Source organism: Periophthalmus magnuspinnatus, chromosome 7 (assembly GCF_009829125.3).
Source record: "Periophthalmus magnuspinnatus isolate fPerMag1 chromosome 7, fPerMag1.2.pri, whole genome shotgun sequence".
Lineage (NCBI taxonomy): Eukaryota > Metazoa > Chordata > Actinopteri > Gobiiformes > Gobiidae > Periophthalmus > Periophthalmus magnuspinnatus.
The window spans coordinates 1,929,638-1,945,362 of NC_047132.1; the positions used below are offsets into that span (position 1 = coordinate 1,929,638).

Genomic DNA, 15,725 nt, shown 5'->3' on the forward strand with positions numbered 1-15,725 from the left:
TCTCCTTAACATAACCACAGATGACTGTTCTGCCTGCGCCAGAGGAAGAAGGGTGGTCCTGGCACAGAACACACCACCAAAATCAAAAATGCCCCAAACATTAGAACTGCAGCTCATTTCACAAGCCGAGGAATTCAATCTGAACGTGTAATCCAGACCTGCTTTATGTTCACAGTAATCAACAATCACAGAGGAGAGGGGGAAAAGAGCACTGGGAGTAAATCATCCAATAGGTATTTAGGCCTGACAAAAGTGAAACCTGTCAGAAGGAGGACGCAGAGCACAGAGGACAGACACCATTACCTCCTTCTGAACTGTATAATGAGACTAAAACTATATTGTTTACTAGAGTTTAAAATAGCAATAGACCTTAGTATAGAAGTGTACTTCCTTCCTCTATATCTCTTTATCAATTATGAGTTTGAGGCCAAGTTGAAACAAAAATCACCATTCTCAAGAACAAACAAACTGTTTCATTATGGCACAGTGGTACGGGATTACCGTTTCATATTTAAACAGAAACCCTCCCCTACTGATCAGCTCTAAATGAAGCCCAAGGTGAGCTCAGTACCCCAAACGGATCACCTGCTACAACAGAAATCATGTTCCATATTCTCAAACAGACGTACAGCATTGTCATTCATTTGGCTAGAGAAATATGAAGAATTAACGAAAAGCAAAGATGTCACAGACTGCAGTGGCTCCCCAGTCTGAAAGTTAATGGTTCAGTTCCTCAGAGCATGCTCCCATTACACGTTTAAACAACACCTACCGCCTAGTGGTGTGTGTATGAGTGAGCGAGTAAGTCGAAGGGGCCGATGCCGCAGTTTCAGTCAGTCTGCCCCATGGCAGCTGTACCTGGAAAGGCTTACCCTCAAAGAGTGCATAGAGGGACAGAATCGTGCCTAGAGCTTGTACAGACCAATTTTCAGGGTTGTTGCTATATGAACCTTAAACATTTGGAATTGATGCTTTTGTACTTTTATCCTGTAATGTGGGGTGACTGATAGCTATGGTGTTTCTCCAGGCTGTCCCTTAGAACCCTCCAAGATTACAGAGCTGGTGATTACAGAGCTCTTTGTCCAAATGAGAGGTTCCTCAAAGAACCTCTCCACACCTTTCCTCTCTTCAGGTATCAGGACAAAGGCTTCTGTTGAACAATTTCTTTGAAAATCAGTCAACGTAGGCTTGTCCACTCCAGAAATTATCAAACTGTAGAATGTGGACAAACCTACTGCAGAACTGACCAGAATCCTGGCTCAAATCTTTAGAAGAATCGCCCACTGTACTACCACTGACAAGTTTCTCTAGACATTTAAGGATGGGTTAAATGCAAAAGACAAATTATATGTCCTCTTATATTATCTCTTTTTCCAGGTGCTCCAAGTCCCTTTACAGTTTCAGTCATTATTGATTGATAGTGGACAAGGGAGCCATCTGCCCCTCCAACGACCGCAAATAACTCCCTCACACACTGCATTCATATAGACAAGGTGGACAAAATGCTTTGCTCAAGAACACAATAGGCAAGGCAAGTTTATTTGTATAGGACAATTCGTACGCAAAGTAATTCAAAGTGCTTTACAAAATAAGAAGGATATTAAAATCACACAAATCAAAGCATAAATAATCACAAATAATCATCAGAAAATTAACATTAAAACTGAAGAGTGCAGAACAAAAACCTTTCAGTCGTATGCACAGCTAAACAGAACTGTTTTGAGCCTGGATTTAAACATTGTTAAAGTAGAGGCCTGTCTCACATCTTCAGGAAGACTGTTCCAGGTTTTAGCTGCATAAAACTGAAATGCTGATTCTCCATGTTTAGTCCTGACTCTGGGCACCAACAGGAGACCTGTCCCTTAAGTCCTCAGAGTGTGAGATGGTTCATATGGCACTAACATTTCGGAGATGTACTTAGGTGCTAGGCCATGGAGAGATTTGTACACAAGCAGAGCTGCTTTAAAGTCTATTCTTTGAGCTACAAGAAGCCAGTACAGAGACCTGAGCACAGGACTTACATGCTCGTACTTCCTGGTTCTAGTCTGGACCTGAGCAGCAGCATTCTGGATGTACTGCAGCTGTCTTAACGCTTGTTTGGAGAGGCCAGTAAGCAGGCTGTTACAGTAGTCTAACCTCCTGGAGACAAGTGCATGGATAAATCCCTCTAAGTCTGGCTTTGACAGTATACCTTTGATTTTTGCAATGTTTTTTAGGTGGTAAAAAGCTGAAGATGCTACTGATTTGATGTGGCTGTTAAAATTCAAATCTGAGTCCCTTATTACCCCTAGGTTTCTAGCCTAATTTGAAGGTTTCAGAAAGAGAGACTGGAGGTGACTGCTGACACTTTATGTTTCTTTTTAGGCCAAAGATGATGACTTCAGTCTTGTCTGAGTTTAGCTGAAGAAAGTTGTTTTGCATCCACACACTGATCTGTTGGATGCAGTGGCAGAGTGAATCCACAGGTCCATATTCACCTGCTGCCAGTGAGATATAGATCTGAGTGTCATCTGCATAGTTGTGGTAGGACACAATATTGCTGAATATGAACTGCCCTAATGGCAGCAGAGATCAAACAACAGGGGTCCCAGGATTGACACCTGGGGGACCCCACAGGTCAGGGACATTTTATCCAATACACATTTTCTAGATAGGACTTGAACCAGTTTAGTGCTATATCAGAGATGCCCACCCAGTCCTCTAGTCTCTGTAAGAGGATCCTATGATCCACAGTGTCAAAAGAAGCACTCAGATCTAACAGGATCAAGAGAGACTTTGCCTGCATCAGTGTTCAAGTGGATGTCATTTGTCACCTTGATAAGAGCAGTCTCAGTGCTGTGGTGGGGTCTAAAACCTGACCGGAAAACATCAAATGATTTCGAGGAAGTTAATAAGCTGTTGGTAAACAACTTTTTCAAGGACTTTGCCTAGAAACGGCAGATTAGAGATTGGTCGGTAATTATTCAATATCGTGGCATCAAGACTGCTCTTCTTGAGGAGAGGCTTTATAACCACAGTTTTAAAAGCTCTTGGGAATGTTCCAGATTGAAGTGACATGTTAACTATGCAAGTGAGTGGTGACAGCAAACTGTTGAGCACAGACTAGAAATCTAGTGGGTAACACATTGAGGCAGCATGTAGATGAACTCAGACTGGTGACAATCTCTTGAACAGTTTTGTCAGTTACAGGTGCAAAGTGAGTCAACTCTAAGTGTCCAGTTGGGTGCTGGGTTGTTATTTGCATTGTGGAAATACGTATACAATACATAAACTGGTCAGAGTAGGGATCGAACCATCCGCCTTAGGTTGGCAAATATTGTGACGATCCAAGTACAGTCACTTTTTTGTATCACCTCTGTAAATCCGAGGTAAAATAAGTCTAGATTTTATAGAGTTTACTGCTTTGGTAATTGATTGGACAGAAATCTGTGCTGTATCTCACTCTTGTTTTATTTATGTCTTTCTTTTTCAAACTTTGCGTTTCTCTAATTGGTTGATCCCGACTGTCAATCATGTCCGTCTGAAATCGTGGAGATTGGACACCGCACCAGACAACACATCTTAGCAAAGAATTGTAAAACGTGTATAGTCTTGTGTAAGGTAAGGAAAAAGGTGCACTTAAACCTAATGGACAAGGCGACTGCACAGATAAAAGCTAAGAAGACACAATTTGCAGAAAAGCTTGTACCATAAAAGTGCCTCATTTACAGAACTCAGTGAAACGTGTTGAATGGTTCAGTTCTTGTGTTCTTTCACTATCAGACCACTGTTGGACTTAACCACTGGACATTTGATCCGCGTCACAGGCTTTGCTGTATGAGACTCAAATCAATGAAAAAACAGAGCAAATGTGGCAGAAGACCAAAGGAAGGGAGCAGAACGCAGCTTTACAGAGAGCTGCTCAGACCAATCCAAGGCAGAGGACGGACAGAGAGAACACGCTGTTACTATGCTGTAATAATTATAACCAGAGAAGAAATTGCAGGAGGAGGGCCACATTAAAACAGGCCATGGGCCAGGTGTAGACCCCGGGCCCAAAATGCCCAGGTGCACTGCAAATTGGTTAGCATATGGAGCTCACTGTTTTCCATTAGACAATCTGAGAACCAAAACACACTGCAACAATTACGTTAAATTGATAATAATTTTATCTCACAGATGTTATTAGTGAAATGATAATGTTAAAGTGTTAAAAGATATAGGTGACTTTTCTATTAAAGGCCTAAGCTCTCTAACATTTGTGCCAGAGTGTAACGAATGGAAGTAAGAGAAAAATGTCCAAATGTCACTTTCAGTAATTGACTCTAACTGTGAAAGTCCTGCTTAATGGAACTGTCAATAAACACTTGCCCAACATTTTACAGGATTTTGCAGCAGAATCGTGTTAGTGAAGGCGCTCAAGTTGGGTTTAGGGGGAATAAATTATATTAGATATTACAACGTTATTGATCAGTAGTCCAGATGGGAGGTGGTTACAGCTTAAGATGCTTATATACCACTTTTTAATAATTGATCTCATCGTGCTTCAGCATGACCTGAAACAGTCCTGTCTGGTCAGCCTCGGGAAAGTCAACCTTTTAATGGAAGAGCTGGAAAGGACGGTCATTTTCCAATTTGAGTGGCAGCCGAATTTGCATCAGAATTTGATATGAACATGCCCAGATGCTTCTGCGGACGTGATGTGCAGCTATGGATCAGAGGTGCCAACAACTCTGCGTCTCTTTGTTGTAATGACATTTATGACAGCAACATCGGTTCCCATTGGGCACCGCAGTTTTTTAATGCGGACATCAGCAGACTTGTTTCTTTTATTACGTCATATTAGATGAATATTGTAATTTAAAATGTGCAAATTATAACATAATGGTCCATGGGTGTCACAGATTATAATTATAAAGCAGACACACGTCTTCAAGCGCCCTGAGTAAAGGCTCATTTATGGTCCATTTTTTTTCAAGAACAGATTTGTGTATTCCAAGTGTAATAACCATCACTGCATTTATACTTCCAAACCTTTGTAATATCAAGAATATTTCTGTTAAATAACCACCAGAGACTGCCAAATTGGACAAAATAGACAAACTAACATAAAGGCACCCACAGCGGAGATCGCATTTATAGGAAAAGAGCCAACAAAACTGGGTGAGAGAAGCATTTATCTGTTTTGCAGTTTGTTATAGTCACTTCTAAAAAGTTTAGTTTCCACTATCGAGCTGTGTTCACTACTGTCCCCGGCGGTTAGCATACGTACAGCTCCGTTGCTAATATTCCACATGTTCTGAACTGACGGACCAAAATACAGACGGAACAACCCAGAGGACGGACAGAAGCCTCCATGCGTATCCATATGGGTCTAGAACGTTGAGAATAAATGATCCTTAAGTTGACTAAACACTCACCATAGTCTCCTTCCCGATGGGAGCAGAGAAGACATACTCCAGCTGGAAGATGATGGCGACAGCTGGGTGGTGGAGAAGGCTGAGCTGCAGACTGCTGCGGAGGGCCAGCTTCTGTGAGACCGCTCTGGAACACAAACACACAGATAATAAGACAGGACATTTAAAAGAAAGTGGTCCAGAGCAAGCCTGGAGTCGAAGGTCAGAGCGCCACCAGGAATCAGCATCACCACAGCACATCTGCCCCAGAGGAGGCTGCAGGAGCCGGGGCAGCCATTTTATTATTTTCTTAATTCAAATATAGGACTGGAATGTTATTTAACCATTTGATGCTGATATCAAAAAGCCTCTGTTCCTGTGATTGTCCTGTGTAGTCTGCTCCCTCTTTCTGCTCACTATGAACCTAATAAAAGGCAGGCAGAGTCCTGGTTTAGTACTTGTTTAGATAGTTCTCGTTCAGTTCCGGTGCAGTCCTATTTCAAACCAGCTCTCTCGTTAGTAAACACGTGAGAAGTTAATATATCTGTACTTTTCAAAATAAACATGATTGGCACGTGCAGCACTGTTGCTGATAAATAGCTAATCCTCTCCCATGCATATTGTATCATGCTCTGGGTTTTAAGGCTTTAGCGGCCCATTTCTCTGTGATCACTGACTCTTTTTGGATGGTTTAAAAACTCAGACAGCACGACAGACGAGTCCAAGCTTCGTTTGTGCTGCAGGGCTCCCTTCCTCATATCCAGAGCATAGACACAGCAGACCAGCCTCCTCTGTGTGTGTGTATGTATGTGTTTGTGTGTGCTGAGCAGTGAGAGAGAGGAAAAGGCGAGTGCAGCGGACCGGAGTGGGGCTCCTGTGTTTTTTTACTGATACACGTGACCTGCATTAACACACATCAAAATAATTCATCACGAGTAATGATTTTATTTTATTTTTTAGCTAACACGATAAAACGCGTTAATGTGACCAGCCCTAATAGTCTCAGATGTGTGAAGTTGCCCCAAAGCTAAAGAACAAGCAGGAAACTAGATTTTCTGCTACTTTCTTCCTATGTCACCTGTCTGTAAGTAACAGCCACAATTACCTCTTAAAGCTGACCCATTATGCAAAATCAAGGTTTTAGAGCTTTTAACCATGTTATTACTGTTTTCTTTTTTCATTTACTTTGTGAAGTTGTATTTAATGTGATTCATGCATATTTGAGTAATTCCTATACTCCTGAATTCAAAACATCATCGCTCTGATCCCCGTTTTCACCACCACCAGTGCACACCCACTGCTCTGTCCTTAATCCCTTTACTAAATAACACAAGGTAACATAATGATCTAAATGTAATGTGTTAGTAGTACCCCATAGAATTGTAATACCCCCTTTAAGTCCACCATGGAACCCAAACAACATCTGGTAATTTTATTAAAATGTGCAATGTGAACTTTGATTATTGAAAAATATATGTTACAAATATTACTGCAATGAGAAGCAATACATTTAATTATAAATCTAATTCCAAAGACATTCCACACTAATTCAAAGCAGTGATGAACATTCCCAGACAAACGGTGTTTACTGTAAAACCTGGAGCTGTGAGTCTCTCCTGCATTCTCTATAGGATCCATCTTTACCTAACCCAGGCTGAGAACAGTGCTCAGAGCCAGGGCAAGTGCACTGCTGCTGCTTTGACCAAGGACCACAAGGCTCACATGGGGATCAAGTTCACATTCGACTCCCATCGCCTCCTCCAGTCGGAATAATAGGGTTCTAACTGGAACGGCAAGGGTATTAAAACCACATAACTCACCATTAATGTGGATAATTCATTTCTTTCACCAATCTCTGAGCCAGATTTTACATACAAAGGAGTCCATTACTGAGTCCCCTAGGCATTTCAACAGCCTATGTTATGCCAAATTTACTATTTGAGCATTGAACTACCATATTGTGTTGTATACCAGAGTTTTGTAATATTCACCTTTCAACAGTTCCTCATATTAAGTCTGTTTCCCAAAACAGTGGATTAAACTGGAACATTTAAGGGTGCACTCACACTAGGCCCATACAACAGTGAGCGAGTAGTGATCTGAAAAATGTACTTGAGTTCTTAAGCATGTTATAAGATTGTCTCCTAATCAAAAATGGATTTATTCAAATCCACTGATTTGTCCCAGTTTGATACAAGAAGTGTCCCAGGTGTCCCTATTTTTGACCAATTTGATACCCGCTAACATTAAAGGGGCCATATGTTGTTATTTGTTAGCTAAAATAGAGAAAACTCTTCAATTTTGTGCCTTATGATGTTCATTTTCATGCAGTCTGTTGCACTGACAGAAGGCCCTCAGATTATGACTGCCACAAGTGAATCAAGAATAAATAATGTTACACGCTCCTTCACACTTTTATATGTACCAGCTATTCCAACCTGAATGTGTCCCAGTTTTTAATTTTGAAAATCTGATCATGCCAATTTTATATCATAATTAGCGTGTAAAGCTGACATCAGAGTTGAACCGATGTTCAGATGAGATTATTTGAACTTGTGTGGTTCTGGTAAACATCGAGTGACACTAAACCTTCTCTTTTACATGTTAATGTAGAACACCAGATGCATTAAATAAATACCATGAAATAAACATATTTTAGTTATATAATACGGAGACCTCACCATTCATTTGTGTGTGAGGGAACGTTGCATGTGACACCATTTTGGGAGCATCGTTGCCAAGTAATCAAGTTGTAATGGGGAGAGATACAGAATTTTGCGTCAAATGAATGTTTATGCTATGTTATGCTATATACATCTCCGTGGAGACAACTTAGCTCAGCAACTTAACCTAAAACAAGACACTGTCGTTTTGGTGAGTATGGCCCACTCCCACCTGAACCCTGGGACAGCTCTGTATCTGACAATGATGGATTCATATGTGACACATTGATTGGTGGTTGGCTGATGCTGATTGCACGCCTCATATTGGTAATGCTGTAATCATAATCATCAGGGCTGGTGATGGTACATTCATATTCATGCACACTAATAGGCATATTTACTGCTTCTCAGAGGAATGACACTTTGGCAGTTATAGATGGGCCATATGCCAAATCACATCACACTTTTATGAGAGCCTAGAGCATGATTCATGTACTTTTGGTATCGATTTCAGGAGGTAACCAGTGCTGAGGTACACAATAAACATGGATACAGCCACAATCATGGTGACAATTCTCTTTATTCTCTATACTGAAACTTTGATTTTTAAAAATGTGTTATTGTCATTCCATTCAGAGCATTTCATTCCAATGCTGCCTCAGTCTGAGCCATGATTGGCCAGAGTGCACTGGTTCAAACGGGAGTGTGCATTCACATGCACTATGGTATCATAGTCACAAAAACTCCACACACCAAGTATAATATCTCCAGGTGGAACATCAGCAAGATTTGGGCCAATAGCCAATCTCTCTCAGAGTGCCCATACAAGCCCATAATATTGGCAAGCCAATATATCTGAGACTGACCAATAGGAAGAGTGCGAGGGGAACATGTGCATGAGCTGTACTGCATTAAAGTGGAACTAAACACTAAATACACATTTTTTGCTACAAAACTGTGCATATGATGTTTTAATAGTACTATCCACTGTTCCAAGTCACTTTTTAGCAATGCTAGTGCAAATTAGATCAATTTTAAGCTTTGTGATCATAAAATACCTAAATCTTCGTTGCCTTCAGTGACCCCTGCAATTTCAACTTGGTGACATCGGCCGTGTTCGCCAAAATGCCCTTAAATGCACCTTTCGAAGTGAGCATCGAAGGGCATTACATAACTTCCGGCACGACTGTCCCATTTCAATGCACCCAACGAATGCGGCAGACACATGTGCCCTGCGGTTCCAGCATTTCCACTGAGATCGGCCATAACCGAAGCTTGCATCCATACACATACGCTATATCCCATCATGCCTACGCAAAAAAGAGAAGAAAATGGAATGCGCTGAGCAATACAATTAAAATGTTCATGCTGGTTTACCTCACCAACAGCAGTGCAACATGAAACTGTTAAATCTGAATAAAGATCTGTACAGGCCGTGTGTTTGATGATTAAAAACCTTTCCAGCACTGGCAACTCAGGTTTATTTTGCAGTACATTCTTCTGGGCTGGTTTGGGACAGGAGGAGAGTTACATTGAATAAAGGAATGTGCAGTTATTCCCAGACAATAGGAAGAATAATAATTCATTATTATCATTAGAAATTATTATTGCAATTATAAGAATAATGTAAGAATGTTTGTTTCTGGTGTAAGCGTCAAAGACCAAGAGACTGAAAGATAAAGTGAGAAGGTTCCACACAGGTAAAGTGAACAATGAAGCAACGGACTCTCTGGAAAGGATAGAAAGAGAGCCCTGAGATGTAACGTACGTAACATACAAAGACAGCAGTGGAAGTACGGTCCGTGGTGTAGGCTTGTCCCATTTCAGCAAGATATCGGCTACTCTGAGGAAGACACATTTTCGGCCAGGTACTTCGAACGATGCATTTGGCGAATTGAGACATGGCCATCATGTAGGACAGCCCTGGTTACAGTCAGGTGTTTCTGATTACAAACCCTATTACAAACCCTAGCCCCAGACCTCACCCCTCACTCTTTTCCTGCCTAGTTTCGCAGCTCTATTTGAAATATGGATGTGGGTAGAGTTTAGGTGTTTAGTCCCACTTCAAACAGAGAAGGACTGAAAAGAGGACAAGATCACTACATGAGTAGATCAGGGCTCCATTCATCTGTAATGGTCTTATATTTGATCGGAAATTTAATATGTATGTATGTTAAATATTGCAAAGGGAGAATGTGAACCATTTTCATTATGAGATTAAATAAACAAGTGTACACACACACACACACCAAATCTGAGAAAAGGATGAAAATCATGAGTAGAACTGACTTTTATATTGACTTCCACATTGGAAGTTAGAATAACTTTTCTTTTCTGCTTCTGTAGGAAAATGAACTAAATGAAAAACAGCACATTTGTTGGAGGGTCTTGCTGTTTTCTTCTGATATTGTTAGTTTTGTGGAATATCAATATTGCGTTATCTGATGCAGGCATAAGAATAATTCCAAGCATATTGCACAGTTGCTTTCTATTTGGTGGTTGGTAAAGTCCTGCACAAAGTAGAGAAAAAAATGTATTATTATGTCTGTAAAGAAGTGCACATCTCCATGGGGTCTTTTATTATCTGAACTCTACAAACTGAAATGCATGCATAGTTTTGCAATTCATATGGCACTTATATAATGCTTTTCTGCATCTATTGGGCACACACATTTATTCCCCAGAGTATGCAGACAAAGCGCAACGGACACAACAAAAGTAGTTACCTGTGCGACCTTAGTTCAAACCACCAACCTCTGAGTCAGTGGAACAGCTGAGCCCGAGTACTCCTGTAGCTGTTTCAAATGTGCACTGTGAACAGTATTTAGCTCCATTGACACGTAGCTCCCAATAATCTGGCGGGTGCAAAATGTCAGAATACTCAGTGATCCCCATTCACACATGCACCAGTCCCAAAACATTGCCGGGTCTGCTCTGTTCACACATAACCTGCATTTGGCTCTCTGTATGCTCTCACATAGCAACACACTGCTGCGTCATTTAACTTTAATGAGAAGTAATGAAAGGTGCAGTGTTACCAGGAACCCAAGCTGCATCGACCTTGCCTCCAGTTCAATTTAAAAACCATCGCCCCCTCTCTCTGTACTGCTGCCTGCAGAAACATTATTTTGGTTTTAAAATGTTGGTTTTAACCCGTGTTACCTTCAACACCCTCGCTTCTGATTGGCTCTTTGTTTGCTATGATATTCGCGCTCCAAATTAGCTACTATAATTGTTAGCCTCGAATGGCTTCATTTCACTGGAGCCAAATGCTGTTGGGTGGCTCCTTCAGTCTACTTACACTCTATGCTTGTAACCAGACAGTGTTCTGGTTATTTTCTGGCTTTATTCACACATAAGCCTTTCCTGTATTCTCCTGGTAATTTGCAAAGGAATTGCCAGATCAAAAATGCACAGAAACAAGTTCTGGCTTTGTTCAAACATGGCCTTATTCTGGCAAAATGCAGGTAAATTTCCAGGTCAGGCTGAATGTGTGAATGGGGCTCATGTTTGCTGCAGTTCCCATAGCCTCACCTGTCTTTTTCCTTGGACCCAGTAGAAGACAGCACCTCCAGCACCACCACCTGGGGTCGCTCTAGGAAGCCCCAACCGTTGTGCACCCCCACATGGAGCCTCCTCTCTTGGATCATTACGGGCCGCAGGGTGTCCTCTGCTCCGGGCTTCTGTGGACCAGAACACAGATTCAAAAACACATTTACAGGCCAAATACAAGAGCAGAGGTTTATAAGTAAAGGAATGACAGATGAATACGTGCACAAATAACTCGAGTGCGCTAAACAACAAAATTACGGTAATAGTCATTTACTTATGTATTTATTTATTTCCAGAAAACATAAAATTAAGCATTTTTTTAATACAAGATTGTAGGTCTAAAACATGTCTTTAAATGCAGGAGGCATTTAAAGTTACTTGTAGAGGATGGTGTATGAGCTATGGAAGGGAAAAAAATCTTAAATTGGAATTAAAAAGACGGAAATGCAGCATATGATTAACACCAATGATATAAAATTAAAGGATGCCGTCTTATTTACTTAAGCCCAAATACAATTATTCATGAAGAAACATCTTTTGCTTTATATAAGCTTAAGAAAAAATATTTTGAGTCAGGGGATAAAGTAGGGAAAATGTTGGCTCTCAAATTAAAACAAATCAAAAGGACTTCTTCAAAATCTTCTGGACTGAGGTAAAAGACTATCTGTGCAAATTATTGAATGTTAACTTTCAGCTCAGCCCAGCAATAGCCATACTGGAGGGGAAAAGCTGAGGGAGTAGAATCTAAAATGGCACAAAAGCTCACTGCACTTGCTTTTCTATCTATAAAACTCACAATCGTTATCAACTGGATAAAAGTCAGTCAGAATATCTAGAGCTAGTCAAATGCATTATGTCCCCTCTCTCTACTGATCGAACTATGCTGTATGTGCATACATGTATGTGCATTTCACATGGACTACAGACTGTATATATACATGTATGCATGTGTATTTCATTATGTTTAACTGTGAACTCAATAAGGTCTGCCAACCCCTTTCCCCTACCCCAGGGGTGCCCATACTTTTTTCACCGAGGGCCATATCTTGAAAAATATTCGACACGGAGGGCCACAATGGTCAATACAGTGGATAATTCAGATGGTGCATTTAACATAGTTTTGACTTCATACTTTAAATAAGTCTTGAAATATTCACATCGGTCTGGTTGACAATGCAGTGTGATGTTATTTAGGTTATATTGATAGGATAACTCAAATTTGCTGCAAAAAGTACTGATTATTATCAATTGGGCCAGTTCACCTGAAGGTTTGAGGGCCAATAAAAATTGGTCTCAGGGCCGCATTTGTTTGTTCGCATAGTTTGGACACGCCTGCCCTACTCCATCCACTTTGTTGTTCATGTCAGTGTTAATGTATGTGCGTTTGTGTCCCTGTAAGTTGTTTGTGACGTTGTGTCTAGAAAAAAAAAAGAAAACATTAAAATTTTAAATACAAAAAAAAAATAATGTTTTTAACAAACTAGTCAGACAAGAATTTTCTGACAGATTTGGAGGTATTGTTGACCTAAAACGAGTGAGTAAACATCCAAACATGTCTATTGTTTGCCTTGCTCTTTCTTACCACGTGGAATTGAATGCCTCTCTAATCTGCTTGCTCCTACTTGTAATTGGACCAGGCCATTTACATTTCCTGAAATGTACGTAAACGTAGTGACTATCATTACATTTACATGCACAGAGAACTCCAAGTGTGCTAAACAGCCAAATTCAAACCATCTTTGCCCCAAAACCTATCAGACCACTCTTGTCCCAGTGTGCAGCAGGTCAAAGATCTGAATACATGCAAATGGAAAGCTACAAGGCGTTCGGGTGCTTGTATCAAATAGCACAAGCACTAAACCTTTGCAACAATAATTACCAATAAAAAGAGCAATTAAACAATAACTACACATAGCAGAACAAATCAAAGCAACGTGGTCGGGGGTGCTTGGCGGAGAGGCCATACTTTGGACATTTACTCACTCATTTTAGATCAGCAGCAGTGACAAACACATGTCTCATATTTGCCTGGCTGTTTCTTACCCATGCAGTTGAACGTCTCTCCTAGGCCACTCCTGATATAAATTGGACTGTGCAGTTACATGCAGTGGTTATTTTAGTATTTATCTGCTTCTCTAGAAGTGTTAGTGGGATCTTTGAGATTCAATTCACAACACTTTAGTCGTAGTTCCCGTGTTAACTGCATTTTGGTACATCGTTTTAAATTGGACTTGGTCAGTTTTCCAGTATCCCTGGTGTGCCTACTGAACAGTGTGCACTTTTGTCCACCAACAACAATCATGGGCCAGAAGAAAAACACTATCGTGTATGGTTGTGGTTTGAGCCCTGTCTAGTCCTGCTGTAGGCTTGGTTTGGTCCTGTTTCAGTCCTGATTTAGTCCTGTCTCATCCAGGTTTAGTCCTAATTTTGATGTGGTGCAACACAACCATAGTTTTGAATCTTTATTACAGTACATGCTGAGAGTCATAAAGGCTAGCATTATCAGTATGGACAAAATGTAAACTAAATATCAAACAATAATTGTATTAATAATTAGTATTGCACTTACCACCACCAAGTACGAGAATGAATAACTATAGTGTAGGACTTTGAGAGGGTTGTCAGGGTTGGTAACTTGTCAAGCCAGCCCTGGACAGAAAGTTCCCCAGTCTCTGTCATCGGGCCCTCCAACCACCACACACATTCACATACAGTAGTGTTGTTACGATACTAAAATTTCAAACTTGATTTTCATACTAAGGAATAGACTTGATGCTCAATACTGATAATAAAAAAATATATATATTAAAAAACACACTTTCTTTAGACAATGGAATGTAATTTTTGACATTAAATCATAGTACTTTCTTTTATATTCCAATGGCCTTATATCTGTGTAATCCCTCAGTGGTCCAGGTAGGTTCCATAGTGGTCCATGGGTTAATGCTAGTCTATGTGGTCTTATACTTGTTCTAGAAAAGGTTAAGGAAAGGTTCACTTCTGTCCAGTGAATGTAACTTTTTTTAGTATCAACACCTGCTCAAATTAGTATCTAGTTTCAATACTAGTTTTAACATCTGATTTTTGATACTTTTGACAAATCTCATGGACAGGCAAGGTGGGTAAAGTGTAATTTCCAGGGACAAAACCATCTTGCCTTCTAAGTACTTCCCTCCATTTTCTATTTGAAGAACTTCATTTTGTCTATCCTTATACAGAATGAGCAGTAACGAGGTGATTGTGTTAGCACACTGAGCAGCCTGAACGCTCCACAGCTCCCTCTGCAGGCTCTCCCTTGCTCACATGGGCTGGTGAGAGAATCCTAAAGCTTTTAGCATAATGATATTTTCTGCCACAAATCACTGGGGCATTTCATTACTCTTTGGCACTGCGTCCCCACGGCATAAACGAGCACTCTCATGCTTGTGATATAAAGCTGGCTCAGTGGTACAAACAGTTCAAATTGATTAAAGGTGCATTGTGTAACTTTTCTGGTGGTGGTGAAGGGGAGTGGGGGTGACAGCCTGTATCTGTCGCTTGCTTAACTCCAAGGAGATGATTCAGTTAATACTATACTGTGAAACATACCAGCTCTATGAATACGGCAGGTGGTGAACCCTTTATATACAGTGGTCCATCAGACATGGTCCAGTGTCACAGGAGCAAAGTGGAGAAGACAAAAGTCTTGTTTTTGTATGAGAATATACACATAAAGCAAAGTTCCACCACAATATATATTTAGAAAATAACCATCAAAACTGTCCACAAGTGGAACAAACCAAAGCTGCAGTATGAAATAATAAACTATAGCGCTGTTCTGTAACACCTCCAAACCTTACTTGACTCACTGGGTTCTGTAAACTCTGTAGCTGCCCTTCACTAAAACATTACTAAAAGTCCTGCCTAGTTTTTTGATACATATTACTTCCTTGTTGAACATTGCCAGCTGATATCACATACATAGAGGTAATTCCATAACTGTTACAAAGCAACCATGTTGACAAGGTTCAAACTTGTTTAAGGGTGCACTCACACTAGCCCAATCAAACCATGACCAAGCAGAAAGCACGATACGTTTGTCCAGTGTGAGTGCAAATGAACCATCCTCAATCGCGACACTGAGCTCATGTACGCA

General features: G+C 40.5%; 1 protein-coding gene across 1 annotated transcript in view; it reads right to left on the minus strand.

Annotated features, from left to right (window-relative positions):
• Positions 1-15,725, minus strand: part of LOC117373734 (nephrocystin-4-like) — a 272,836-nt gene that overhangs the window by 209,765 nt on the left and 47,346 nt on the right. Inside the window, exons 7-8 of the mRNA XM_055223162.1 lie at positions 11,573-11,721; positions 5,400-5,523 (exon numbers count right to left, since the gene is read on the minus strand). Of these exons, the coding sequence (XP_055079137.1) occupies positions 5,400-5,523; positions 11,573-11,721 (273 nt within the window). The remainder of the gene's footprint in view (positions 1-5,399; positions 5,524-11,572; positions 11,722-15,725) is intronic.